The sequence below is a fragment of the Gadus chalcogrammus genome, chromosome 23 (assembly GCF_026213295.1).
Source record: "Gadus chalcogrammus isolate NIFS_2021 chromosome 23, NIFS_Gcha_1.0, whole genome shotgun sequence".
NCBI classification, from domain to species: Eukaryota; Metazoa; Chordata; class Actinopteri; order Gadiformes; family Gadidae; genus Gadus; species Gadus chalcogrammus.
This window is the reverse complement of record NC_079434.1, coordinates 11,362,240-11,389,619: the sequence shown is the minus strand read 5'-3', so window position 1 is coordinate 11,389,619 and position 27,380 is coordinate 11,362,240. Positions and strand designations below refer to the sequence as shown.

Sequence of the window (27,380 nt, the reverse complement as noted above, 5' to 3'; positions counted from 1 at the left end):
GCACACACACCCACACACACACACACACAGACACAGACACATCTGCCTGCCCACAGCCCATGCATGAAAAAGCAAGAGTTAGTCTTGCTTGAGAATATGCTTACAGACACACACACACACACATACAGACTCATGAGCAGAATACCTCTGCAACCAATAGAGGTAATGGTGGTGGAATGGACCTGGTGAACCCGAATCACCATGGAGACAGAGCAGCGCTCTGCTGCCATCTGCAGGCTGCTTTGGTCATAGCAACCAACAGGGGTCCAGTATTAGTCCAGACTCCAGAGACAGAGGCGTTCACACTACACAATATATATTCCTCCAAATACTTGGATTATCTGGCCTCAAATTCCCCTGAATGTTAGCAATTCACTCTGATTGGCGCATGAAAAGACATCCAGGGACAGAACCATTAGGGTATTTTGCTTGTGTAGGGTTTTTATTTCGTGGCAAACATTAGTTTTCTCACACATTTAAAATGAATGGTGCAATACAGGAGACACCTACTCTCGGTACGGCAGTGCATAAAATCATATTATCTCACATCCAGGTTTCTTTTTTTTTGCAGGCGAAACACAATTAGCAATGCTGCTAACCAGAAAGGGAAATCGTTTAAAACGCCGGGGTAGAGCAAACATTGCCATGCCGCTTGCAGCAGTAGAAATGTATTGCATCAGTCTCACATAAATAGGCTTTACTTTACTCCCTGGGTTTCTCCGTTTCACTAGGCGGATGCGCTTCTCTGGGTTTACAGCAGATACAGAGTCTACACTGGCTTCAAGTGGTTCCTGGAACAGAGCCACCATCCGGGCTTCCAGACGGAGAAAAGTGCAAATTTAACAACGATGACAACAAACATCAAGGGCAATGGAGACGCGGATGAGGGCCTGTCATCAGTGTGTGTGTGTGTGTTCGTGTGTGTGTTTTCGTGTGTGTGTTTTCATGTGTGTATGTGTGTGTGTGTCACACTATGTTTGCGTGTGTACGTGCCTTGGTTTTTCTGCAAAGGAGGAACACAGCGGAGGCTAGATTACAGTCTCCAGTAAATATAGAGTGCATGGGTTTGTGTGTCTGTGTGCCTGTGTGCGTGTGTGTGTGTGTGTGTGTGTGTGTGTGTGTGTGTGTGTGTGTGTGTGTGTGTGCATCGGCGATGCAACAGAGACCGATTATGACTGCCGTTCTCCTGCCACTACGGTACACAGACAGACAGACCAGATGGGGGGAGGGGCTTCCCCCACCAAGCGGATACAGGTTCTCTTTTATACTGGACCGGTCTCGATCACTCTCGAGGGGGGTGGGGGGGGTGGAGGTGGTTCCGGTTGGTGGTGCTGGTTGGTTCTGGGTTCACATGGCCACGGAGGCGTCCGACTCCTTGGGCCGGTTGCGCACCACGTGCTCCAGCTGGCCCGAGTCGGACACGTCGTAGCTGGTCCGGTACTTGGCCAGGATCTTCATGAGGGGGCGGAGCTTCAGCCACCACTGCTCCTTGGGGATCCTGTGGCTGCAGGGGGGGGGGGGCGGGCCAGAGGGGAGGGGGTGAGTGACACACCGCCGCAGGACCCAACAGGGGAGCCCGGGGACTTAACGGTCGACATGGCGGGATTATCGTCACATGATACGCTCCGCTTCTTTGGTCCAAACACACAATTTTGCCGATTTTGTAAAGGGAAAATCTTTACGCACACACTTTATCCGTATCGCACAACTGTTCTAATACGTCCCGACACATTCACTAAATTCAAAAAGAGCGGAAGACACGCATGAGCGGGAGAATACGTACACAAAGTCTGTGTCGTCTTTGAGCTGCACCACGGGCTGGAAGACCAGGTTCCTGCGGCGCATCCCCAGCAGGCAGCACGAGTCCTCCGTGTTGGCAAACACCCGGCCTGCAGCCGCCCATCCAGGGGTCAGGCGGGGGTGGTGGTGGTGGTGGTGGTGGTGGGGTCGGAGGGGGGATGTGGAGGGAAGGGTGGGGTTTTGGGGTTGGATGGGGGGGCGATATCACAGCCGTCACATATGGAGCAAAGGCAGATACTAAAGTGAGAGCCTCTCTCTCTCTCTCTCTCTCTCTGTGTATGGAGCATGCATGACAGCGGCCTAAACACGCAGCATGTTGGTGGCGGTGGGGGAGGGGGATGTGTGTGTGAGGTGGGCATGTCAGCCTATACCGGGATGTAGCAGCGTGGTACGAAATCCCGGGGAAACTCTGCGAAACGCCATTCCGCAGTATCTCAGAGTAATGGCGCTTTAGGGTGATGACGCCTTTCAGAACCGTATTTTTCAGAAGGGAAATGTCTTCTCCTGCCCCATTATGTCTGCCCGTCTGGCACCAATTGCGCTTGTAGCCATCCTTATGTATCTAATGTTATTATGACTTCCTCCTTTCACGGGGCCTTCGGGAGCCTTTCCGTGCCCGTATGTGGGCTTAGGGTTATGGGGTATGAGCAAATATTATGGCCGATGAACCCCTTTTATTTTTTGCTCTGAAGCGGCAAGGTCGTTTTGATCTGCTTATCTCATTATCAGGTCTCTTTTTATTACAAATACGGATATCCCCCGTTGAGTTAGTACTGTTTCTTTGTGTGGTCTTTTGTCATGTGGTAATGGATTAACAAAAGATATTTCACATTCAAGTGATCCAGCTGAACCAAAGACGCTTGTATTGTAGTACATTCGTGTAGATTATTGTTATTATTATGTATTATTATGTATTATACACGTGGAAGGAAGGAGCATATAAAGCATACAGAACATATCAGGCAGAACGTACCTATGAACCACTGCCTGCGACTACACTCTGAGATTCTTATCCAAACAAACGTCCCTTGAGCGGCGAAAACCCAAATGGTTTAAGACGCTAAAAGGTGAAAATGCTAACCGAAAGCGACAAGCATGAGAGTGGACCGGTAGCGATCGCTAGCCAGATAGCCTGAGTAGCGAGACCCCAGTGTGTGTCGATGGAGGAGTAACAGCCAGCAAGCAAAACACAATGGTATAAGGGAATAAGGATGGGAGCGACTGCATCTATCAGGCAGTTAAGATGGTCATGGAGCCCGCGTGGTTGGGGAAAATGACATTGTAATAAGAAAGAGGTTTACCTTCGTCTTATGACGTCCATGCGCAAGGACATGCGATCAAACAAAAGACAAGGTGTTTCAGCTTGAACCCTCATTCAACGCCACGGCATTCACAATAGATTCAACTGTATTGCTGTTTGTTGTTGTTGTTGTTGTTGTTGTTTTAGCGGGCGGCCTGCCACAGCGTCAGATCGTGATCAAACGTGTCTTTTCACCGCGTTTGATCCGTCTGAAGGTATGTTCATTAAAATTCAGGGCACGGCGCTTTTGCCATTGAGCGCCGTTTGACAGCACAATGTACACTCTGCGTCGGAGGACATATTTACATTTGAAAGATAAAGAGATAAAAGGGAACAGTGGATGAAATATGCCCTGTCTGACATCGTGGCTCCATGACAGATCTGGGTGGAGCTCTTCTTCAACAACACCACCACCACCACCACCACGTCTCTGGGGGTAGCAGGGAGGTGTTTGGGGGGTCGGGAAGGGGAATCTACATCTCGCCAGAGCTTTGGGGGTCCGGGGGCTAGGGGGGAGGGGGTCTGTGGAGGGAGGGGTGTCGCACCCTACCTTGTCTGAACGTCTCCGTCAGCTTCTTGGTGATCCACTGCATGGCCTTGGCCGAGATCTTGGTCCCAAAGTTGCGGTCGAACGGAGACGGTGCCCCTCCCTGCCGAAGCAAAGGAAGGGTTTACACGACCGTTTAGTGTCACACAGGGAGGGGTTTAGAAATATAGATTTTCCGATTAAAATCGATCGTCATCTGAATGATCCAACATCGATTGATAAAATCCAGGGATATATGTTTTAATGGGTGTCTTTTCCCGTGCACGCTTGAAGCTCTATCCATCTCGGGACTTTATGAATCGATGTTGGATCATTCAGATGAAGGTCCAACATCGATTCATAAAATCCCGAGATGGATCTTTTAAAATATGCCTTCTCTCATGCATGCTTGAAGCTCTAACCCTGTTAGTCTTGCCTGGCCAGCATTCGGGCCCAACCTGCAGTCGGGCACTAAATTATGTCGACTGCTGTAGTATATCGGTGATGTTAAATACAGAGTACATAAATGAAACTGCTTTGCACGGTCGGTAAACGTTCTCAAATTGATGAATGAGGCGGGGTGACATAAACGTCCTGGGTGGGTTATTGAAACGGTACCGCTGTGGATTGGCCTACCTGCTGCATGTGTCCCAGTACGTTCTTCCTGCAGTCAAACACCCCCCTGCCTTCTTCAGAGTACAGCTGGTAGATGAAGTCTGTTGTGTAGTTTTCATTACTGTTCTCGTTTCTAAACAGGCACAGCATCAGACAGGATCATTAGTCACCAGAAACAGCAATTTCATTAATTTCATTCAGACTGCATCAGGGTTTTTGGGGGATGAAAGGGTTTGCAATACGGATGCACGCTGCCAAGACAGTTGTTTTTAATAGCCCCAAATGGATCACATTTTCATAATATTCAATGTTTCGAGGTGAAAACTAAATTGAAAATGAAGAAGATCAAAGTGAATTCCTAAAGTCTGACAAGAAAAACACAATTTAAAATTGGGCCATAAACTAGATTGTGTTTGCTGTAAAATTACTCTTTATTGCCACTATAACTGTGCACTATAACACAAATTATCCTCGTTTTATTGAGGCTCTTTGCAATTTTTTATAAAATACACAATATTAAATGTAAATGTGATATGCTTTACATGGAAAACGGTCGAACAAAGACAGGTGGATTCCAATGAGATTATAATTCCCTTTTTTTTTCACAAATTAATTTGTATTTTATGTATTTCCTGAATGCGCCATATGTTTTGGGCAGATGTTTCGCAGAAGACCATAAACCTCTTTCTTCCTCTCAGTCTTTCCAAACAAGATGGTAGAGCTGTACTTTAAATTGACATCTTGTTAGTTATTTGCCAAAAAGAACCGTTAATTAAATTCAGGGATGACTCAATTAAGTTCCGCCTGGATCGGTTTTAAATATACCTAATGGAGCGTGTAGCGGAGGTTCCTCTCCAATAAAGTGGGTAGCGGGGGTACATGCGGGGACGTGTTCTGATTACCTGAGGACTAGGCCTCTCTGGATACTGGTCTTCATCTTCTCTGTTAAATGTTCCACGTTGGACTAGGGGGAAGAAAACAAAAAAAAAGAACAGTACAATGTTAATCTGCAGATGGCGCTGTGCTGGCCTTTCTCTAGCGCAAGACAAAGCGCCCTCTAGTGGAGAAAGCTAGACATGAGAGGCAAAAAAACTCCCAAAATGTGAGCTTCAGCACTGTTATAAAAAGAGAATCAAGTCACCTGCAGGTCTCTGATGTCGAAGGGTTCTTCGTAGATGTAGGCGGCGTCGGCGCCTGCGGCCAGCCCGCCCACGCTGGCCAGATAGCCGCAGTAACCCCCCATGGTCTCAATGATAAACACGCGCCTCTTGGTTCCGCTGGCAGACTGCTTGATGCGGTCACAAGTCTGACACACACACCACACACACTGTTCACAATCTGACACGCCATCAATAGCAGCCAATGTGTGTCATGACAATCTCTTCTTTGTTTTTTGGATGTATATTCTATGTCAGTAATTATCGTAGAAAGACCTGTACTGTGGTATGAATGTAGATTAGGTCATGCATTGTTTGAGATTTACAGTCGGAACGGACAAAATACAACTGAAATGAGGTCAGCGTGCTCATTTCAGACACTGTTCATAAGAAACCGCATGTTATATGAGCATAGTCTGGTGAATGTGATAACCTTTTATCCAGACTGGACTGGACTTCTGTTTAAAGACAGCACATAGTTAATTAAAAAAGAAATCAAAAAAAATCTGGTTGAAATATATATATATATATATATATATATATATATATATAAAATATAGCTACTGCAGACACAGCTTTAGCAGAATACAATTTATAAACAATATCTACAGGGACAGGACAAACACATGCTACACAATCACAATGTCTGAGCCAAGCAGACACATCCATTGCAACAGCATGTGCTTTACACAAGGGATGGTGCGCTGTTCCTCTGCACTTTAACACTCGGTTGGATGACGACAACGACGAGATGGGGGGGGGGAGGGGGGGTCGGGGGGAGGAGGGTAAGACGACGGTGGTGGACGGGGGGGGGTAGGCCTTACCTCCACGATGGCATTGAGGGCCGTGTCGGCCCCGATACTCAGATCAGTGCCGGGCACGTTGTTACTAATGGTGGCGGGCAGCATACACATGGGGATGCAAAAGTCCTCATGCGTGGCCCGAGCGTCGTACAGCTGCAGCAGACACTCAAAGGCCTGAGGCGGCAGCAGAGCAACACCGCACGTTAGAGGGACACACACACACACACACACACACCGGCGTGACCGCCCACACACCTCACACACAGAGCCAAACCTGCCATTCCGGCTCTTTCCGTGTGATAGGGACAGTGGCTTCCCTTTGGCAAGACGACAAGGGTGAGTAAGAAGAGAGAGGGGGAGAATGACCCTCAGAGAGAGAGAGAGGGGGAGACGGACCCTCAGAGAGAGAGAGAGATTAAAAAAAAGAGTGTGAGAGAGAGCAAGGGGTGATGCGAGTGAAGCTTCAGAGGAAGGAAGCGGAGAGAGCTCAGCGGAGAGAAAGGAGAGGAAGTCTGACGAGGCAGGAGATAAAGACGTAATTGGAAAAGGAAGGAAGGCCATGGGAAAGGAATGAACGTAGAGAGGAAGAGAAGAGATGGGTGACAGCTGTTTAGGCCAGGGGCTACGCGCTCGTGTGTGTGTGTGAGTGTGTGTTTGCTCATGTGTGTTCGTGTCCGCTTGTAGAGGTCGATGCGGTGGCGCCACCTTATAGGGCAAGAGACACAGGGAAGGAAAACTGTCCGTTGAACCATGCAAGGGCCAGATCCTCCATCGGGGACAGGTCAACAGGCAGGGCGCAGGGAAGGACGCTGAACACGCACAGGCGAGGGGGTGGAAGGGGGCCGGGGCATTCCGGGATGAGGGGCATTCCAGCAGGGATCAAGTCAAGACGGCGGCCAACGCAGGAATATCACCCAATAGATTTGTATTATTCTTTCTTTGGGCTTTTGCAAATATGTTCCATAGAGGCTTGTTTGTTGTGCTTTGAACACTTGTATGTATAGTTGAAGTAGGATATATTGTTAGTGGGATGGTGTAAACTTCTTTACGTTTATTCGTTTAGCATTTTGGACCCGTTTGTTCTAAAGGCTGAGAGTAACGCATATATCCCTTAAAGGGATATGCTTTGTTTTGTGTTGTGGGTCAAGCGACCACTGGTGACTGTATCTTCACCAACGTGGGAACTGTTGGGACACAAACATCTATATCCCACTGAACACCATCACAGGGTTGGACCACTCATCTAGACAATGTGGGGGTGGAAACTCATACGCACACACACCTACACACACAGAAACACACACTTACAGATCCTCTGAGAACATGGCGGGGACAAGTCATGTCACAGCATGCCTCCAGGTTGGGTCACTTACCTGGCTGGGGAGAACCTTACCACGCACCTCCAACTCACTGTCTGACTAACACTGCCTGGCCTGTGTGTGTGTGTGTGTATTCGTGTTGCAACTGCATGCAGAAAAAACAACTTTATAGTAAGTATGGCCGACAAGCTACTGTACGAGCATGTCTTGACCTACAGGGACGAACAAACAGGTCAATGTCCGAACCAACCACTCCTGACCAAATCCGATAAACACCTTGAGGAGTCATCGCTCAGCCCAGTAAGCAACAGGCCACAACTCCAAGGACCGGCCCGGTGCCTCGCTCTGTTCCTATGTGTGTGTTTGGCAGGATACGTGTATATGTTTCTCTCTCACGTCATTGGTTTCCCTCATCCCGGCTGCTATCCTTACTGAAGTGATGGCGTTCAGGGCGGTGTCGGCGCCCACACTGAGGTCAGAGCCCGGCACATTGTTGGAGACGGTGGCCGGCACCATGATCATGGGCACACAGAACTCCTCGTGAGTCCCGCGCGCCTCTTGCAACTCCAGCAGCGACAGGTAGGCCTGGGGGTGCGTTATCATCACGTTATTAACCCCACGGGTCGCATGGTCGGTTGGGTGGGTGGGTTTGTTGTTGTCATTTGCGCTGGGTGGCGGTGATTGGTTAGTTGGTTGGTGGGTGGGTGGAGCGGCTCTAACAGCCAATGGGATGCAGGTGGTGGGAGGTGGGGGTTAGCGGGGGGAAACAGAGAGTGAGTGTCGCCAAGGGGAGAGCCGGCTCTATCACAACGGACAGAAGCGTGAAACAGACCAGGTACCACTCTACACAATAAACAACACTCCTAGTGTACGCTAGACATGAACAAACACAGGGACCTGCAGAGTCCTGCAGTCCGGACTCAGATGTAATACCAGGCAGTTGAAGCTGGTGAGCGTCTATACGTAGGGGTGCGTGAAATGGGAGAACTACAGTACACAAAGCAGCAGGTTCACTCCCATTAAAGCCGAATCACACCCAGTATTAACAGCTTTGTGTTTAGTCTTATTTGTCATCCCAATGCTTTAATTGCCTGAACCCAAAGACAGAGTGGATGTAAAACCCTGCTAAGCAGGCATTTAAAGCGCTGGAATTCAAAAGGAAAGCACTAGGGGTAATCGCCAGCAACTAATTGAGGTGTTTGTTTCCATTTATTTTTTTGCCCGGGAAAAAGACTTAAAAGCATAATTATGTGTACAAGACTACACATGAAAGCATGTAAATGAATGCAACGTAACATGGAATGGAATACAATTAGCATAATCAATGTTCTCCTAAATCAACATCATCTGCAATGATAAGTAGCAATATCTAGCCAAATCAAAGCTACTTGGTATAATGATATGTAGCCATTCAACCGTCATTATGCACTTATTCTATACACTCTGCTGCTTCATAGTATAGCGTCGGCTGCGTGGCAATGCATTTATTTTTCGCTGAGAGCTGCCAAACATATGGAGATAATTATAACTGTAGCCTCATTAGCACAACTCGCCTTATTAGCAGGAAGAAGGATAGTCGTTAACATACCTCAAATCCCCCGATAACAAGCAGCGCGTTTATGTTATGCAGTCGCATCTGCTCGGCAATTTTGTCAACGTGTTTCGCTGGGAGCGTGCTAGAGTTAATAAAATAAAAAACAGAATGAGGAAAAAGTCAACATTTATAATGCTAATGAATGAAGATTCAATTAATAAATCGTTACTCGGAGATTGAATGCAAAAGTAAAATGTTGACCTAAATAACGAATGGGTGTGTGTATTCTGGGTGTTCTGTGCCGTCTGACCACAGTAAAGTAAAGCCGAGGCCTACCGCTTGGTACCCAGCAAAGATCCACCTTGACCGGTCCATCCACCTACGTCGGCCCACTTGATCTCCTTGATCTGTGAGGGGTGGTGAGGAAGAGCAGCACACACACACACACACACACACACACACACACGAACGATGAAGAACGCAAATCATCAACCCCCCCTTGGCAACGACCTCATCACTCATCCTCCGCACAAGACGCTGCGACTCCCCTTCGCTCCTCACACGGACACGCGGCGGGGATGAATAATTAGCAACAGAAGCAAACCGTCCGTCCCCTCCATCCATCCATCCGCTGGCAGAGCTGGAGTCCACCCACGGCGTTAATGTAAGGACATTAGGGGGGGACGTAAGGAGGGCGCTGATACCGTTTACACCGCCGCGTGATTTATCTCCAATGAGGCTCATTAACCTACAAGCCTTCAGAGGCGGGGGTGGAGGAGCCAGCCTGAGTACCTGGAGGAAACCCACGCTTTCACCCCGACTGCTAATTTATGACTGCGGACGTGATTATGTGGATCACATCCAGGACCCAACGCTGGCTTTGGAGACAGTCCATATTACAGCCGTGTCTGGGTGGGGACCTAAAGAACTCGAGGCTGGTGGTGGAGACGTTCCATATTACAGCCGCGTCTGGGTGGGGACCTAAAGAACTCGAGGCTGGTGGTGGAGACGTTCCATATTACAGCCGCGTCTGGGTGGGGACCGAAAGAACTCAAGGCTGGTGGTGGAGACGTTCCATAATACAGCCGCGTCTGGGTGTGAGCCTACTTAAAGCGTCTGCGTGGTCCGTGGTGGTTCAGGGGGATCGTGGCCAGAGGCTATGGGTACGTTCCTACACCGGGGTGGGACTCTGCCAGACAGCACGGCCCGGGGACAGGAGGGAGGCTGAGTGTGGGAGCGTGAGCGGGGTGTTAAAAGGCCAAGGGCAGCGAGGTGCAGGAAAATCCATTACTTCCACCGGCTTTATCTTCTTAGGGTCAGTCGGCTGTGGCCTGATAGGAGCTGGTTGGCTATAGCCTGGTAGCTAACATGCTAAGCTAAACTAACGTTTAGTTTAGGATAACAATTATTTGTGAATAATAGTTATTTTAGGCCAACAGCATCGTTTTGCATAATGCAAATATAACCCTCCTACAATACTCGTGGTAACATTTGAAGATGCCCCATTCTAGTGCTTACAGATTCTTAGGGAAAACCGTTGAAGACCAAAAGGAGATGGCTGGTAAAACCAGTTTTCAGAGGCGAGCATTTGGAAAGAGTCCAGATAAATATAAATATAGACACAGGACGGGTTCAAAAGGTTTCCTGCCTTTGCCTGTATTTGAATTCCCACAGCCTCAAACAGTGTAGGAGGACAGAAATATATTATTCTTGCCTGCCTCCAAAAAATAATCACACTTATTCTGTTCCGTTGTTCACCGGATTCATTTTGCGAGCAACAGTGCCCCCTGCTGGGATTCACAGGCACTTCTCCCACAGTGGCCGTGTGGGTTGGAGGAGGAAGGGGTCAGAGGAAGACATTAGTTGGTTGACACTAATCTGGGCAGATTATCCCTTTGGCCTTTCAGACTCCTCCTTAGTCTCAGATAAGAGTGGCTAAACGCTGTCAGACTCTGTCGCTCAAGCAAGCTAATTTCCGTCCAGTGTAAAGCGACTGCATGCTAACTGATTTAGTATAAAAAAATGATATCTTCCCTTTTATCATTCATATTATTAGATGATAGATACTAGTATATTCAATGGAGCAATAATAATGCAAATCTCTGTTCTTAAAGCTAATAAAATATAAAATAGATGGTTAAGGATTAGGACCTCCTGACAGCGGTTAAAACCTGGCTCTGAAGCTGTCCCCCTGCCAGAATGTCATGTTGGTGCAACAATAAAGATCTTAAAGACCGGCCTCTCCCAGCAACAGGAGCTCACCGCTGACCGCTGTGGCTTTAATCCTTCATCGCCTGCCAGCGCTTCGGCTCTAGCTTTCTGTGTAAAGTGTAAATATCTAGCTATCTGCCTCTATCTCTTGTTTCTATATCGCAGCACTTTAAAGCAGTTGCTTGCATGTTTTGTGATTTTTGTGAACTGCACTTAGCGTAAAGCGCTTAGGACAGAAGCGTAAAAGCGTAAGCTGAATAAATGCAACCTAAGCTCATATTATGTACGTTGTCTCGCGTCGTAAACGTAGTGAAGAGACCCCCACCTGTCCCTTGTAGAGCCCCTCGAAGCCGTCGCTGACGGCGAACATCTTGTGTCCCTCGGAGATGCCCACCCTGACGGCGGAGCGCACGGCCGCGTTCATCCCGGCCGCCGGTGCCCCCACGTTCAGGATGGCCACGTTGAAGTTGCTCTGAGGAGAGGAACACACACACACACACACACACACACACACACACACACACACACACACACACACACACACACAAAACGCACGCGCGCACACAGACAGACACACACACAGACAGAGGCACAGACGGACACACACACGCAGACAATCAGACATACAGACGTACAGACGCAGAGACAGACACACACAAACACAGGCACGCTTTTAAAGTTTGACAAACAGCATCTGTACGTGCCAAAATAGCCGGTGGTTATTTAATAGTAATGGGGCCCGGTTTGGACATGACCAAACAAGCTGAGAAACCAGCCCCAGAGCCTTGGCTGTGTCTGACTGACTCGTTCGGCGGCAGGAGGACGCCACCTGCTGCGCAGCAAAGGGCATCGCTCGCCACACACTCCAGCCAATTACCAACCGAGTTCCCACCATCTGTGTTCTGTGCCCGCGATGGCGCCTTCCTTTCGGTCTGACTCACTCCGTCTCTTTGATTAGAGGGATGTGTGTGTTAAAGCAGTATATCGAATGAGAGAGAGAGAGAGGAGATCTATCCGTGGCTGCGGTCGACGCACGAGCCCCGCCGAGACATGATCAATAGAGGGTTTCCACCACGGCCTCCAGCAGCGCTCCCGAGTTCAAACCCTCAGGCTCCGCCCCCAGGTCCCGCGGCTTCAGTATCCAACAGGCTGGGAACAGCTTGTGGCCGTGGGGGGGGGGGGGGGAGTGGTCAGCACGCCGTGGGGGAGCAGGTGGTGCCTCTCTGGTAACACAGCAGGGAACCAGCCCTGACGGCCAGCTCCCTCCCTTGGATCCAGTGTTTACATTGAGACACGTGACCGGGCGACATAGCGCCGGGGACTGTTGGACAGCAGCTGAACGAGCAGGGCGGGAGCGGGATCACAGGTAAGCTCCGCAGGGGTGGGTCAATTTGGCTTTCATTACAACCTCGCCGTGTGTAATTGCTACAGCAGCAGGGAATGATTGACGGCGGCGTTTCTACAGCGCGTTTGCCGTTTTAAAACAAGCGAGGCCAGTGGAGAAAGAGAAAGTCATTTACATAACATCCCTCCGGGGGACCGGGGCCCATTAACACGTTTTAATTTAAATCATCTTGTGTTTTAAAGGCTGGGGCTTAAATTAAAACCCCAAACAGTGACTCAAAGCGCACTATAATTATCTGCTGCCACATCTGACTCAGAGAGCAGAAAGTCGATGTTTAAATGTCCTTCTGGTTTCATAAAACTAGTGGCTCAAGCTGTTGTTCACATGGTTGGCAGTAGGGGTGGAACCGTGTAGTAAAGTAAAGCAGGGGATAACAAGTGCCTATAAATGTGTTTTTATATGTATATAGATATATCTATATGTATTATAGGGTACTCCCAAAACAATGCGACAGTCGCGCTATGCCACCATGAAGACGTTTCATTTCTGAAACCGTCGAATGGGTTTAAAACCCTTTATGGTTTATTGGAATAATGCGACAGAAAACCTAAATGCAATAACACGACAAGTGCTGTGTGAAGGAAGTCAGTGGCCTTCGGATGCACTCTTGGTCCGAGTCTGACTCGGTTACAGCGGAGCTTCAAAGTCAAGCGGGTCGCAGACGAGTCACTAGACGAGCCCCGGAGCGCCACGTGAGGCCGCGTCCATTTTAGGTCTTCTTCTGTGTTTGATGTAATGAGTGTTGATGGCGTTGGTGGTTTGAACATTGTGCAGAGTTTCAATTAAAATGCATCACAGCACTCGCACTCTTTAAGAGCATGGGAAGAAATGCACTATTGGAGAAGAAAATAAAATCGCAATTGGAGTGTATTAACTAAGCAGCCTGATATAATAAGTAGAGAGAGATTTTTTTATGAGGAGTATATTAACTAAGCAGCCTGTTATAATAAGTAGGGAGAGCTTTTTTATATAGGGTGAGTGTGAACAGCTGGTTCGTGAGCAAAGAGATGTCGCAGGGCTTTTATTTAAAGTGACAAAAGCGACAATTTATTTAAAGTGAGTCAATCTTTTAAAATGAACGCACACAGATGGATGGTACGTGTCACACGGCGCCAACAAATGAAAAAGTCTGTAGAAAATGTTATTTCTGAGCCCTGCCGTGATAGCGACTACACATAATCCGAGGCGGGGGAGATTCACTGGGTACGGTAATTATGGCGCCAAACTCTTTCTGAACCGAATGAACTGAACGATATTAATGCACTGAACTGTGACTAGCGAAGCGCACGGTTCAGCCTTTTTACTTGAACCTTTCCATCCCTAGTTGGAAGTCATTACATGTGCATTGCCTATACTTCTAGGTTGATGATAGAAATAGACTGTAACAAATATATATATAAGAGTGGAGAAATGAACTTCAATGAGAATCTGTGAAGGACTTACAACGGGCAGCTCAGACTCTGGTTTACGATGGGCCAGTAGCTTGTAGGTCCGCAGGTTGTTTTCAAAACTCCTAAAATAACACAAGCATAAATCATTACAGAAACACATCGGAAAAGCGGCGTCATCATGTCAACACTTCAGGGCAACATAACAAATGGAGTGTGGGAATTAACTATGGAGGGTATTTTCCTTGGGAAAAACCTGACCACCCTAAAGTCCCGATCGTACCTGCCGCGAAGCTTCACTGCCTCCTCAAACTTCTTCTCGTCCATGGCCTTCTGTACTTCCTGAGTCTAGGGCACAGAGAGGGCAGAGAGCACACACCTCAGTCTCAGGGGAACCTCCATGTCACACACTGGACACGAGAACACCAGGTAGAGGACCCACCGTTCCAGTATGTTGGCCTTTTGAGAGGCCTGTGAACCCACCTATGTCAAGTATCTAACATATAGTACATCCAGACATGCATCAGGTGATACATCTAGTGTTGGAATGTGTTAAACGCCAAGAAGAGAAAATACATTTGCATTGTTATTGCTTGTGAGGCAGATCCCTAACAGGGTAGCAACCCGACAAATCGTGTGTGTGGCTGTGTTCCAAGAGCCAGAGTCGCATGACATCATCCTCATCATCATCATCATCACCCCTCAGCTGATTACTCATCGACAGAGCAAAGTGTTTTTCCACAATTATTTATCCGGGAGCGGAATAGTCCTTCTCTCCCTCCCCCCCTCTCCCTCTCCCTCTCCCTCTCTCCCTCTCCCCTTCTCTCTCTCTGCTCACCCCCCACCATGAGGACCTGGTAAAGTGGCTGGGGGCGCCGGCTGGTTCGCCAGCTCCATACTTAAGCTGCGGCTGCACTTGTGGAACCACTTGCCAGTTGTTTCATTTGCATTCCCTCGGTCCATAGTCCCGTTCTCCACTGCTTGACCTTCCACGTGTGTGCGTGCGTGCATGTGTTTGTGGATATTAAGAGGTGTGTGGCTGTCTGAAGTTCTGTCTTTGTGTGTCTGTCAAAACATATTTGTGCGTGTCCTTCTGTCTATCTGTGTGTGTGGGTGATGCCTGCATGCATCTGTGGGATGTCTGTGTCTGAGTTTGCATCTGTGTGATGTCTGAGTGTGCATCTGTGTGTGTGTGCGTGCGTGTAGACAACGTCTGGTACCTACCATCTGCACACACTCCATCAGAGGCAGACGCACCGACTGGTTTCCACAGAGGGAGACCACGCAGGCTGGGGTGTTGGCGGTCGTCTCCAGCAGCGCCATCACTGCCTCCACACCCATACGACTGGCCTGAGAGCACGCACACATACAAACACACAGGACATACACACAGACACACACACAAACACACACAAAACATAAACAGACACACTCAAACAGACCCACACCCATACACACAACATAAAAAGACAAACACGGTCAAACGAGCCCTCCTTTTTCTCATAGATATGAATATGTGTAGGTTATGCGTTCGAATCCCAATGATTGTGGTCTAACTGTAGGCAAGCTGCCAAATCCCTACTTGCTGATTAATGACATGTATCTACAAAACATATTTTTTATCTTTGCTAAATGCCTGAATGGTTAAACAGTACTGGGAACAGGCTATGAATAGTTTGGGTACACGAAGTTCTGACCCGTCTTTCCCTGAACAAAACAAGCACCAACTAGAGCAGCCTTGTTGGCACTCAAGGGCAAACTCATCTAAATAATCTGCTAAGCAACTGAGCCATTCTTTCCTCCATAAAGGAAAAGGAAATGAATGAAAGCTGAAATAACCCAGGATTGGTCGCTGGTGGTTCCAGGTTGTTGAAGTAGGACATCAATGTGGAGTTGACCTTTGGATACTGACGGTTTTATAAGAGGATTAGAAAAAGTGAACAATTTCTATTAGTGCAGCCTTAATCATCTTTGCTTAGAAACTTCAATTCTACCTTGGAGCATCTGCGTTTGTGTTCAACTCACTTGGCGCGCCATAGAGTCTGGGGGGGGTTTATATTAATCCTATTTATAAAAGGATTACTCTCGCCATGTCTGCGCTGGAAGGCCTTGGCGACACAGCAGGCGGCGCCGCGGTATGATTCTGATCATGTACTTTACGTTCAAACTAACCGGCGGTCTGCGTGACGACCACGCTCAGAGAGCCTAAGGCTTGTCGAGTGTGAAAACATACGTCAGATAGAGGATTTTACACACAGAAAACGTGGCTATTATGGTCAGCGTTTACAGTTGGTACTTATACTCACCAGGATGCGGTCGAAGGCGGACGGCGTGCCTCCCCTCTGGACATGACCGAGGATGGTCACGCGAGTGTCGAAGCCCAAGCATTTGACAACAAGCTGGTCGTCAGGGAGTTGAGACATAATAATAAGAGACTTAGCGAATGTTTGATGATTGTTGGCTGTCAGCCATATGTACTCAAAATACAAGATGGAAGAATTTCTATGTATGAAAGGGGCACTGTGATTATTTTATATTGTGTGGCTGCTAGCTGTTTAAATTGCAATACGTTTATTAACCTTCCCTTGTGGACAATGGAATCCCAAAAAGAGTTAAACGTGTCGTATTTGTGTCCTGCAATATTACACAAATACTATAATTTCTACAATCTCTACTCTCATAATCTTGCTATTTATATATCCTTAAACAGTACCCCTTTAAATGTCTAGAAATATTAAATGTGATTCTCTTCCAGTGGGAAATTGGAATGCAATATGAACAAATAACAATGAAAGCAAAACACAAGCCATACGTACCAATATGTAGACAGACACACACACACACACACACACACACACACACACACACACACACACACACACACACACACACACACACACACACACACACACACACACACACACACACACACACACACACACACACACACACACACAGACTTACGAGTCACAACCACAGAGAGCAGACACAGAGACACAGAGGGGAGACTGGAGGAGAGAGGGGGAAACTGGACGGTGCAAGCAGTCCATTCGTGTTTTCAGTCATGTTAGTGGAAGCACAACGACGACACAATAGAACCAAAAGCAGGTAGGAAACGTGCTAGAATAAAACAAAGATATCAAAGATATCAGAGCAAAGACATTAGAGAAGTGCAGTCCTGATAGACTTCAACACTGTGAGAAAGGTCAAATATAACTCCAAAGAAAAGATAAACATTACCTGAAGTTAACATTTAAATTTTCATAAATAGAGATAGTTCCAATGCAATATGAGTTATATGGGTTATGAGTTAGGTAGTGCTAAAAACTCATGCCAAGTTACCCAAATAAACGTACAAACATCTGACATGTAAAGGGAAAGTCAGGGCGTCGGGACAAGGAACCGACATCCAATCGAGAAAGGAAATGCAACTCTCAGTCAGCTACAATAGCGTGGGTGAAGGCTGTCTTACCGAACTAGAAAGTGTGAGCATTCCAGAAGGCACAGAGACAAGAGTCAAGCCACACCAGGGTAGCGGAACAGGTAGGCAGTAGAGGGGCATACGGGACGCATTCAGGGATGTTGACTGCTCTCTGGAAGGTGTTTGTTTTCACCACGCAGGGTTGGGATTTGTTTATTTCAAATACACCGTACTTACATCCTTTACATAGTCAGTGGTTATGGGCTTGTTGTTTCGACCGATCGCTCCCTCGGCTACAATTATGATATTCAGCCTTTTCATGCCTGCTCGATTCTATAGGGGGGGCGGGGGGGGGGGGGGGGGGGGGGGTTGGGAGGAGGACGGGGAGGGAGGGGGGGGGGGAGAAAGAACATGACAGAAAAATTCAGACGATCGCTTTGACACGGGCTGAGGTCAGAAGCACAGTGGGCGGCGCCAGCATGTGAGAAGAGCCTGAGGGGAGCCAATGAGATGCCTTGTTGGGCTGGCATTGGCCCATCGTCATCAGCGATATCCTCGCCGCCCTATCAAGGTGCGGGCTTACAGGAAGCCAGTAAAGGCAGTGATGACTAAGCTCAGATGGCATTCTTATCTAAGAGCAACATAGGGCGTGGCCCCCCTCATATTAATAGCAGGGCCGATAAGGGGAGCTGGCCCCTGCGGCTCACCCAGGCTGACCTCAGACAGCGGCAGGCAGGCCTCCGTGCTTCTGGCCTCCCCCTTCCTGGGTGCTCAGGTACTCACGTCCTTCACAATGCTAGAGGTAATGGGCTTCCCGTGCCTGTCAATGGCTCCCTCAGCCACTATGATAATGTTCAGCCTTGTGCCCCTGGAACGGGTCTGGACCAATAGAACGACAGCATGTTTGACTGATGCCTGTCTGCACCAATGGCACGGCAGCAGCAGGTCTCCGTGGGCAGAACGTAGCACAGTGAGAACAGAGCCTATGCGACAGCTCAGACATTAACCAGCGTTTTTTTTTTTTAAATCTCTTTAACGCCAACATGTTTAGAATTAAATCAACACTAAGGAGGTTGGGGAGTGTTTGTGGAGCATACTGAACGTTTTGAGTGGGAGGCGGTAAACAGGGCTCCGTGGGTTCGGAGGGGGGCTGGGAAGGGGCGATTGTGTTACCGCAGACAGCTTCTGACACATCTTGTCCTCCCAGCCGTCCTCAGGGGGCATCTCAGGGATCAGCACCCAGTCCGCTCCGCAGGCCAGCGCGCTCACCAGGGCCAGGTACCTGGACGCAGAGAGACCCCCCCGACACACACACACACACACACACACACACACACACACACACACACACACACACACACACACACACACACACACACACACACACACACACACACACACACACACACACACACACACACACACACGTGAGGTACATTTTTTTTAATTATTATAGTTTGTTAATAACAGTTGGCAAAAAAGTCAACCTAGAAGCATACACACAAAAGTTGATTCACAGTATGTATGATGTTGTACATACTCACACATAAAACTCATAGATACAGGCACAAACATTTACAAAAACAGATACACACACAAGTACACAAAAATACAAGTTGAAGTACATGCTCATACATGAATTCATAGATAGATTAGGTAATAACACACACACACACACACACACACACACACACACACACACACACACACACACACACACACACACACACACACACACACACACACACACACACACACACACACACACACACACACACACACACACACACACACCTACAAATACCAAAACCCCAACAGATCTGTGTTTCTAAACAGAGCAGATACACACGGAGATGGCCTGAGAACACAATGTCCATAAACATGCTGGTACCAGCCAGGCCATGCTGGTATCTGCCTACGATAGTGAGAGGGCGTTTGAGACATCCAGCTTATGAGGGTCACTCTTACCCACAGTGCCGTCCCATGACCTCCAACACAAACGTCCTCTGGTGACTGAAGAGGACCGGAAAACACAAAGCATTACAGATTGTATACAGAGAATAATGTTCATCAAGGGAACGCAAATCAAATGGCCTTTTCTTCCCTGAATTACTAAATAGCACCTTCTCAAAGTGAGAACTTAAGACAAGCAAACTTATCTTTCAGTTAACATGATGATGATGAACATAAAACAAAATATACATCTTGGATCTAACTTTTCACAGGTCCCGACTATCCATACGTTATTTCTTAAGAAATGTTCTGGCTAGATGTGAACATTCATGCAATGATTAAGATATCTTTTGATAAATTGCCAATTGCAGATGAAAACTTGATTTTGGTTAATTTCCATTGTCGTCATTATCGTGAATCAGGAGAATTGTCACAATTAAATCCTTACGAGTGACTTTAAAAAGCTGTCTAGCTTCTACTATATTGATTTCCTGATTTAATTAGAATTAACAAATGTAAGGTAAAGTGATTCCAATTTGTTTTAAGAGTTTTACGTATATTTAGAGGATTATGGTGATGGTACTTTGGCCAAGATAATCGTGAAGTGACATTTTCACATTGTCCCATGCCTACCCCCCCCCCCCCCCCCACCCCCCCCCCCCCCCCCCCCCCCCCCCCCCCCCCCCCACCTCCTCACCTCTGGGCAGTGGTCATGATGGCGTCCACCACCTCGATGATGCGGTGCAGGGCCGAGTCTGTGCCGATGGTCATGTCCGTGCCGCAGAAGTCGTTGTCGATGGAGCCCACCATGCCCACGATGTGAAGGGCCGAGTGCTTCTGGGACGAGTCCTGGCTGATCAGGCCTGCAGGCAGGGTTCAGTTTGGGGAGCATCAGACACCTTCCAGAGTATTTTCAAATTTGACCCTCTAAAAGGGAGTTGCTGCTTTCAGGAGATGACAGCCCCATTCCCATTCGATTATTGGGAATGGGATTTTGGGGGATGTGGCGATTTGGTTAATCCATTCCTTTTTTCTGATATTTAGATGAACATATTAGCTTTTCAGTGAGTGTTAATGCAATCTAGCAGTTTCGTCCTCAAATTAACCTGAATAAATATCCTCCCAGAGAAAGGCAATCGCTTCCTACAGATATTATGTACCTTCCTTGCGTCATACAGAGCATGCATTAAATGTTGGTCGACAAGCTACTAATCAAAGTTGTTAGTTGTGACAGCTGCAAATGCCTTTGTTTACTCTCCATGGGAGCCACAAGCTTCCCCCCTGTAGCCAAAACAGGTGCTCATCAAGAGCAGCCATTTCAAGCATGCCATCTGGTCAGCCTATAATCACCGAAGACCCTTTCTACTGTGCTGACTTGTAGTGGCAGAATTCCTATATGGCGTATTTTATATGCCATAAATCATTTCTTTGCTAATCATAATATTCATCCATAAAACCAACAGCGTCAGTCATTCTGCTCAACGTTGGAGCAGCTTGGCTTCAGGCAATGACAACTGCTGAGGAAAGGGGAAAAATGTGATGAGGAAAACACTTTTGTCTCTTCTGTCAGAAATACCAAACAGGGTGCGGAGGCTTTGATTTACTGTAAATTCTGCAAGAAAAAGCTGACCAGATTACAAGTTTTATCTTTTTAAGGAACTCTGGATCTTTTTAGCTAGTGTTTTTCCTATAGCGTCCTTTAGAGGATCCTCTCCAGGTGGCAGAGTCACTGTTACATTTCATCCATTATTAGCTCTGCATGGCAGAAATACTCACTACTGTGAGGAAGGACTGTTCCCTGAAATGCATGCCTATTTCGGTTTGACAGTTTTCAATTGAATCTGGTGAATTACACTTTCTCTTCCCTTCAAATGAGCTCACATCACTTCCTGCGAGCTCATCCTCTTTCCATCTATCCCCTTGCATTCTGGCTCCAAACCACCAACACAATTAAATTCCAACATAACCGAATCCCATACAGTTCCTTCGCCCTTCAGACAGACACCTCCATCTACCTTGCTCCACCAGCTCGGCCAGCAGCCCGCTCCACTCCTCCCTGAACAGGTTGGCCCCCGTGAGACTGCCGTCTCCCCCGATCACACACAGGTTGGTGATGCCCTTCTCCACCAGGTGGTGCGCGGCCCTCAGGCGGCCCTCGTGCGAGCGGAACTCCTTGCAGCGGGCGCTGCCGATGACAGTGCCCCCCTGTGGTGGACCAGGGTGTTACATGTCCAGTTATGTAGATACGGGCGCTATCGTGAACATTACATAAGAATATTCAACTCAAACAGTATACAAATCCTATGTGGCTTCTCAGACCCAATTTTCAGGCGGTCTTATAGGATATCGTAATTGATTCTGGGCCCATTCACTAATCGCATGCATTTTTTAAGCACAATGATGTAAATCATGTGGCGTTAGTCATCGAAAGGCTTCCTCCTCCGCCTCCTTCTCTAGTTCTTCTTTCTGGTGATGGTCAGAGGCTGTGTGCGGTGTGCTTCCTACGATCCTCACTCACCACTTGTAGCATGCTGGAGACGCTCTCCCATGTGGCCTCCTTAATGTTGTCTTCTCCTCCATCCACCATCCCCTGATAGCCCTGCAGAGGAGCGAGATGGAGAACACGGTGAACATCTCGCCAAAGGTGCCTCCACAAGCTCCACATCAAAGGGGAACACAGTATTTTTCGTGGAGTTTATAACATTGTAGGTAGAATACTGAAATGAGGAGGATACAATAACGTATGAAATACTGTGTCTGTGTTTGATAAGACGCTTTAAAGATTGTGAATTTAGTTCACCAAGAGCTAGGCTTTATATTATGTAATGTTCAGTTACACAGTTTACTGAGCTGTAAGATATTGTTTGGATTAATATAATCACCACATTAAAGTCATATAATAATATAGTTCATTCACAGGGCATTATTATAAAAAACAATCAATCAATCAATCAATCTTCAAAATGAGTCAATGTTCTGTTCATTAATGACTAAGTGACTAAAGCAACAGCTACAACATTTTCCATTGCCGTTGGAAAGACAATAGATTGAAGAAGAGATGCTTTAATATTAAGTTGTCATTCATTGAGCAAGGTTGTTAAATTATATGGTTGGATTTTATCATGTACTACACACACACGCGCGCACACACACGCGCGCGCGAATACTGTGGCTTGTACGTGGGAGGGAGGTTGCACTCAAGACATCTGCCCACCGCCTTTAAAGTCAGTTATGTAACCCAGCCGAGGAACAACTCACACACACACACACACACACACACACACACACACACACACACACACACACACACACACACACACACACACACACACACACACACACACACACACACACACACACACACACACACACCGTATAAATGAAGTGCAGCTTGAAGCTCAACCAGTGCATACTCATCATTGCCGATGGTCGAACTGTTGATGGGACTGCTGCCTAAAAGCTATCCTGGCAGCTCCAATTAGAGAAGATATGTGCTCTCTCTGAAGGCAGTATTTTGAGAAAAACCCAAGTGGGCCTACGGTAAATTCCCATTTTGTGTACTGTGCAATATATATATAACAGCGTCACCATGGGCAAATACTGCTCTGAGTAAGCGGTTCCTTCGCAGTGGTTCAAAGAGTCTTGATAATTGATTACTCTTACTTTAGGACCTGAGTTTTCGACCTGGTGTGTGGATAAGTAAAGCACAGAAAGTGCTTATCCTTTAGAGGAGACTTGTTGGACTCACCTCACGGATGAAGTAGACCTTTGCCCCGACGTATATTCCCATTCGGACGACTGCACGCACCGCAGCATTCATCCCTAGTCAGAGGAACACGAGGAAGAGAAGTTAGGACCCAACATCAATAGACTATAGTATTCTACTTGACCTTAATAGACTGCTAGAATAAATCAGGTGTTTATATTCCTGCATAGGAATGACAATGGTTTGAAAAAGTTGTTAAGAATAGGAACTGGATTATATTATATATATATATCATTGAGCGATATATAACTGGATCGCTCAATGATTATTTGTAAAGCTGTTCAAAATAATGGACCGGCTTTAATGTAATGTCACTTATTGTGTGTGTGCATATAGAGCCTGTCTCTGTTTAGTATTCTTTGGGGTTTGGCCAACTTTTATCTCTTTCACAACTGTGCTGCCATGTATGGTCAAAACAACCTCCTGGCCACGCCAGCCAATGACTCAGTCGCTTCCCAAGTTAACTTGCAACCCGGTAGCACTGTTTAAGTGCCTTGAATGTCAATGTTAGCCAAGTGTGCTAACAAGATCAGTGTGTAATAACAGCTAATGTTGATGTACTACCCTAGATAGGACAAGCAAGAATTTGGCCACACAAAGCACTACTGAACAATGGGACAGGATCGGATTTCCTCCTTGGGAAAACTAAATGGGCAGCGAAATACAAGTGGTCTGAGCATAACGGCACTGCTGTCACTAGGCAACGCTTAGCTAGTTAGCGTCTAGCAGGGGCACAGGAGTGAAATAAAACACACACACGCTACACTTACAATTAATTAGGTAAAGGGTCTATATATTTAACAGAATAGCACTTGGGAAGGTACCGCAGGGCAAATAGAAAGCTAAATGTTGACCCCATGACCACTTCACTGGACGGCCAGCATTCATCAGCACGGTGCTCAGCAGCCGCTGACATCCCATTAAGCCATTATCTTGGTTACATAACCATGTTCAAATGAACGGCCTGCTGCTCTCATTGACATTCAAAGCACCGCACGCCGGGAGATTAGGAAAAGACAAAGAGGAGGAAAGAAAAAGTAGAGCTGGATAAATGGGAGAGTGTTGAGAGTGACCAACGGGTTTGGGATTCCCGTCAGGCAAGGTTGGCAGTTCCATTCCAAGCACCACGCGCGAATGCCCTGAAAGGGTTCAGTCAAGGGTACGAATGCTGTCCCTCTCGGACATTCCATTCTTGCCCTGCAGGCCTCATAGATAGTTTTTTTTGGGAACGGACTGAATGCTCTCTGTGTGTGTGTGTGTGTGTGTGTGTGTGTGTGTGTGTGTGTGTGTGTGTGTGTCAAATGACATTGAGAGCCAAGATGCAATAGACAAAACAATATAACTATCTCTGGGTTGAAAGCATGCATGAGAACAACATCACTGACTGCCCATGTTCCAAGCACTTTATAAGATTAACAGATATGTTTATAACATAACACAGTATTGATGTACAGGTTTGAACTAGCATTTTGGGGACATCAGATGGGGACACATTAATACTGCTTATATTTTAGTAGCTGTCAATCTGTATATAGGAAGTGTCGGGCTGCACATGATCGGGGCTTTCGGTATGACGCAGGCAGGGGCTTGCGGTGATGGCTGTATGCAGATGAATGCAGCGCATCACGTAGGCAGCACAGCATCCACTTTCAACTCGTAGCCCTGTTACGCAATGTGTCTTGTCATGCTTACTGTTTTAAATATTGCGTACACTAAAAAGTTTCGAATCTGTGCTTATATAACAAATACATTTGCCACATGTCCCGCCATAGCGTGACAGTATAGATACCGGCTTTCCTAGTTGAAGCACTGCTTGAAGCACAATGTTATCTATTCGAAAGATGTGTACCTATGAACCGCATGGGTCGAGAACCACCTGCATTGCAGTATAGGCGCCTGGACACTCACACTGCGAACCTAAAGTATAAAATGTTGTGCTTATAAAAACGTTGAATAGGTACTCTGCTTAAATGTTATAAGTATAGGTCAATGTCCTGCATACATCCCAGAAATAATAGCTCAGCCCAGTTCAGGACGGTCCTCAACACTTCACCTTTGCGGTATTTGTGTAATCCCTGCCATGTAAACAGACTCAAGGCTTCCCTTCACTGTGTGGATGAGGCGGGGAGCTAGTTAGCCCGGTAGCATGCTAACCAAGAAACCCCATGAATGAGGAGTTATCGGTGTCCTTTTCTTGATCACATACACTGTCACATCCACCAGCCACTGACCCTAAATGACACATGACCGGCATCACTCGAACTGTTGTCTCACGCTGTTAAGACGCGTCGCTTTGCCCTCTGTGGGGCCATTGGAGACCAAGGCAATGTCACCCACAGTACATGGTCTTGTTATGACCGGTCACGGTACCTTGAGCATCCCCGCCACTCGTCAGCACCGCGATGGCTTTCCCCGCGCCCGTCAGGTTCTCAAAGAAGACCTTCTTGCTGTCTGGCTGCGCCATGTTTACAGCCTTTCACTGTCTTTGCTCTCGCCCAGGTGATGAATTGAGTGTGGAACCAGGGATTGATGGAATTGTGAAGAGAATGCAGGGCTACGACAATGTCTGGTCCTGCCCCTTTAACCGACCGCCTGCTTGTGTGCCCGCTGTCGTCCTTCTATCGGTTCCGCATCTTCTGCGATTTGCATTGGGTGACGATGGCTGGAGTTATTGACGTCGGCGTTGGCCAACCGGCTCTTTCTCTACGTCGACGTCACTTCACTTAAGCCAATCGTAGCGCCGTATTTCCACATGTAGGCAGGCAGGTACAGCAAAATGTACAGTCGCTTGAAGCCTTCATCAAGATCCTTAATGTTTTTGTCATTATACCTTTGGCAAGTCTTTTTAGTTATTGAGGGATATATTTTAGATGTTTAGAAACTGTTAGAGATGTTTAGCAGTTGATTGGAGTATTTCTTTTATAGCGGAAATATGAAATTGTAAACGACCTTTGGTAGGGTATAATGCTATGTGCTTTCTTCTGCGTTTTCTATTAATCATATTAAATCAAGTATCCAGCGCTGGCGCTGGAAAGATGGACTTACTATTGTCCGCTGTCTCCCCCAGGTGGATCGAAGTGTAAATTACAAATATATAAGTTTCCATGTAGCCTTGTAGTTGGATTGTAGTTTATTTCAAAACAAACTAAAGAAACGTTGAATAAAACTATAAAAACAAAACATATCAGTAAGAAGCTTACAATATCTCTTTATTATAAATGTACATGCTTTCTTTATGCTTTATTTATATGTTATTAATTAATATCAATATTAGTTGTATAATATACATTCTTCCTAGAAATTATATCCATCAAAATATCATCACGATGATCCTTAAGCTACTACTAATCAGTAAAAGGAATTGTATGCTTGTGTTAACCTTTCCCAACCCGTTACAAATCCTCTTGACTGATGAAATGATATGTTTATGAACACTACATTATATCTTAATGCATTGTATCTCTTGGGTGAGTGCTCTGGTGCAATTAGATGTAATACCAAGAGCCTTTATCATGATTTTTTCTGTTGTTTAGGCGGCTCGTTTCAGTAATTGAGAAATAAAAACACATTTATGTGTCTTTTATGTCATATACATTGACAGATGTCCAAGTAACGTTATTTTTCATACATTAACAAGAGATGCACTGAGAAGAGAAAACCAACAAAGCAGTTTAGTTTACGACTCACGATTATGTGTGCAACATTTAAGATACAATAGCATCACATCCGTTTGAATTTAGTTTAATTAAGTCCACTAGGCAAAAACAGGACTTTGCTTGTTGAGTCTGAAATTAATCAAAATCTGTGTTTCATCTATCGGGTATTTTCTTGTATCCACTGATTTTGAGAAAAGTCACTGCTGCCAGAAACTACTCCAAGGACTGCATTTATACAGCACTTCTCTAACTATTGGAAACTCAAAGCGCTTTACAGTTATTGCCTGGCATTCACCCATTCAGACACCTATACACTCAGATAGGGGTGACCGTGGATTTAACTAGCGACCTTCCGATTGATAGTCAATCTGCTCTTCCTACCGAGAAAACCCAATCTCTCATGAATAATCTCAATGCAAAGGCCTTCGAGGGTGCGCTCTCACAACAGCCATTCCTGTTATTTACATGAACCTCTCAAGTAGCTACTGGACGTATTGTCATGTGGTGAGCCCTCAATTTACCTTCC

General features: G+C 46.7%; 1 protein-coding gene across 5 annotated transcripts; it reads right to left on the bottom strand.

The window, feature by feature from the left end:
* Nucleotides 1-346: 346 nt before the first annotated feature.
* pfkpa (phosphofructokinase, platelet a) lies at nucleotides 347-25,836 on the bottom strand. 5 transcript variants are annotated; one of them, XM_056583941.1, is made up of 23 exons: nucleotides 25,569-25,836; nucleotides 23,181-23,254; nucleotides 21,951-22,031; nucleotides 21,448-21,637; nucleotides 20,130-20,295; nucleotides 19,448-19,492; nucleotides 18,653-18,761; nucleotides 17,717-17,812; nucleotides 16,365-16,457; nucleotides 15,283-15,408; nucleotides 14,342-14,406; nucleotides 14,114-14,183; nucleotides 11,591-11,737; nucleotides 9,391-9,461; nucleotides 9,109-9,196; nucleotides 7,953-8,105; nucleotides 6,223-6,375; nucleotides 5,383-5,547; nucleotides 5,144-5,205; nucleotides 4,263-4,374; nucleotides 3,651-3,750; nucleotides 1,784-1,889; nucleotides 354-1,504 (listed from the first exon to the last, which is right to left on the bottom strand). In XM_056583941.1, exons 1-23 carry the CDS (start codon nucleotides 25,660-25,662, stop codon nucleotides 1,348-1,350), a joined length of 2,523 nt encoding a protein of 840 aa, XP_056439916.1. In that variant the 5' UTR covers nucleotides 25,663-25,836; the 3' UTR covers nucleotides 354-1,347. The 5 variants fall into 5 exon arrangements, with proteins under 5 accessions (XP_056439914.1, XP_056439916.1, XP_056439915.1 ...); XM_056583939.1 differs by lacking the exons at nucleotides 7,953-8,105; nucleotides 17,717-17,812 and adding an exon at nucleotides 18,263-18,358 and having other exon boundaries at nucleotides 347-1,504; XM_056583940.1 differs by lacking the exons at nucleotides 6,223-6,375; nucleotides 17,717-17,812 and adding an exon at nucleotides 18,263-18,358 and having other exon boundaries at nucleotides 355-1,504.
* Between the last annotated feature and the right edge of the window lie 1,544 nt (nucleotides 25,837-27,380).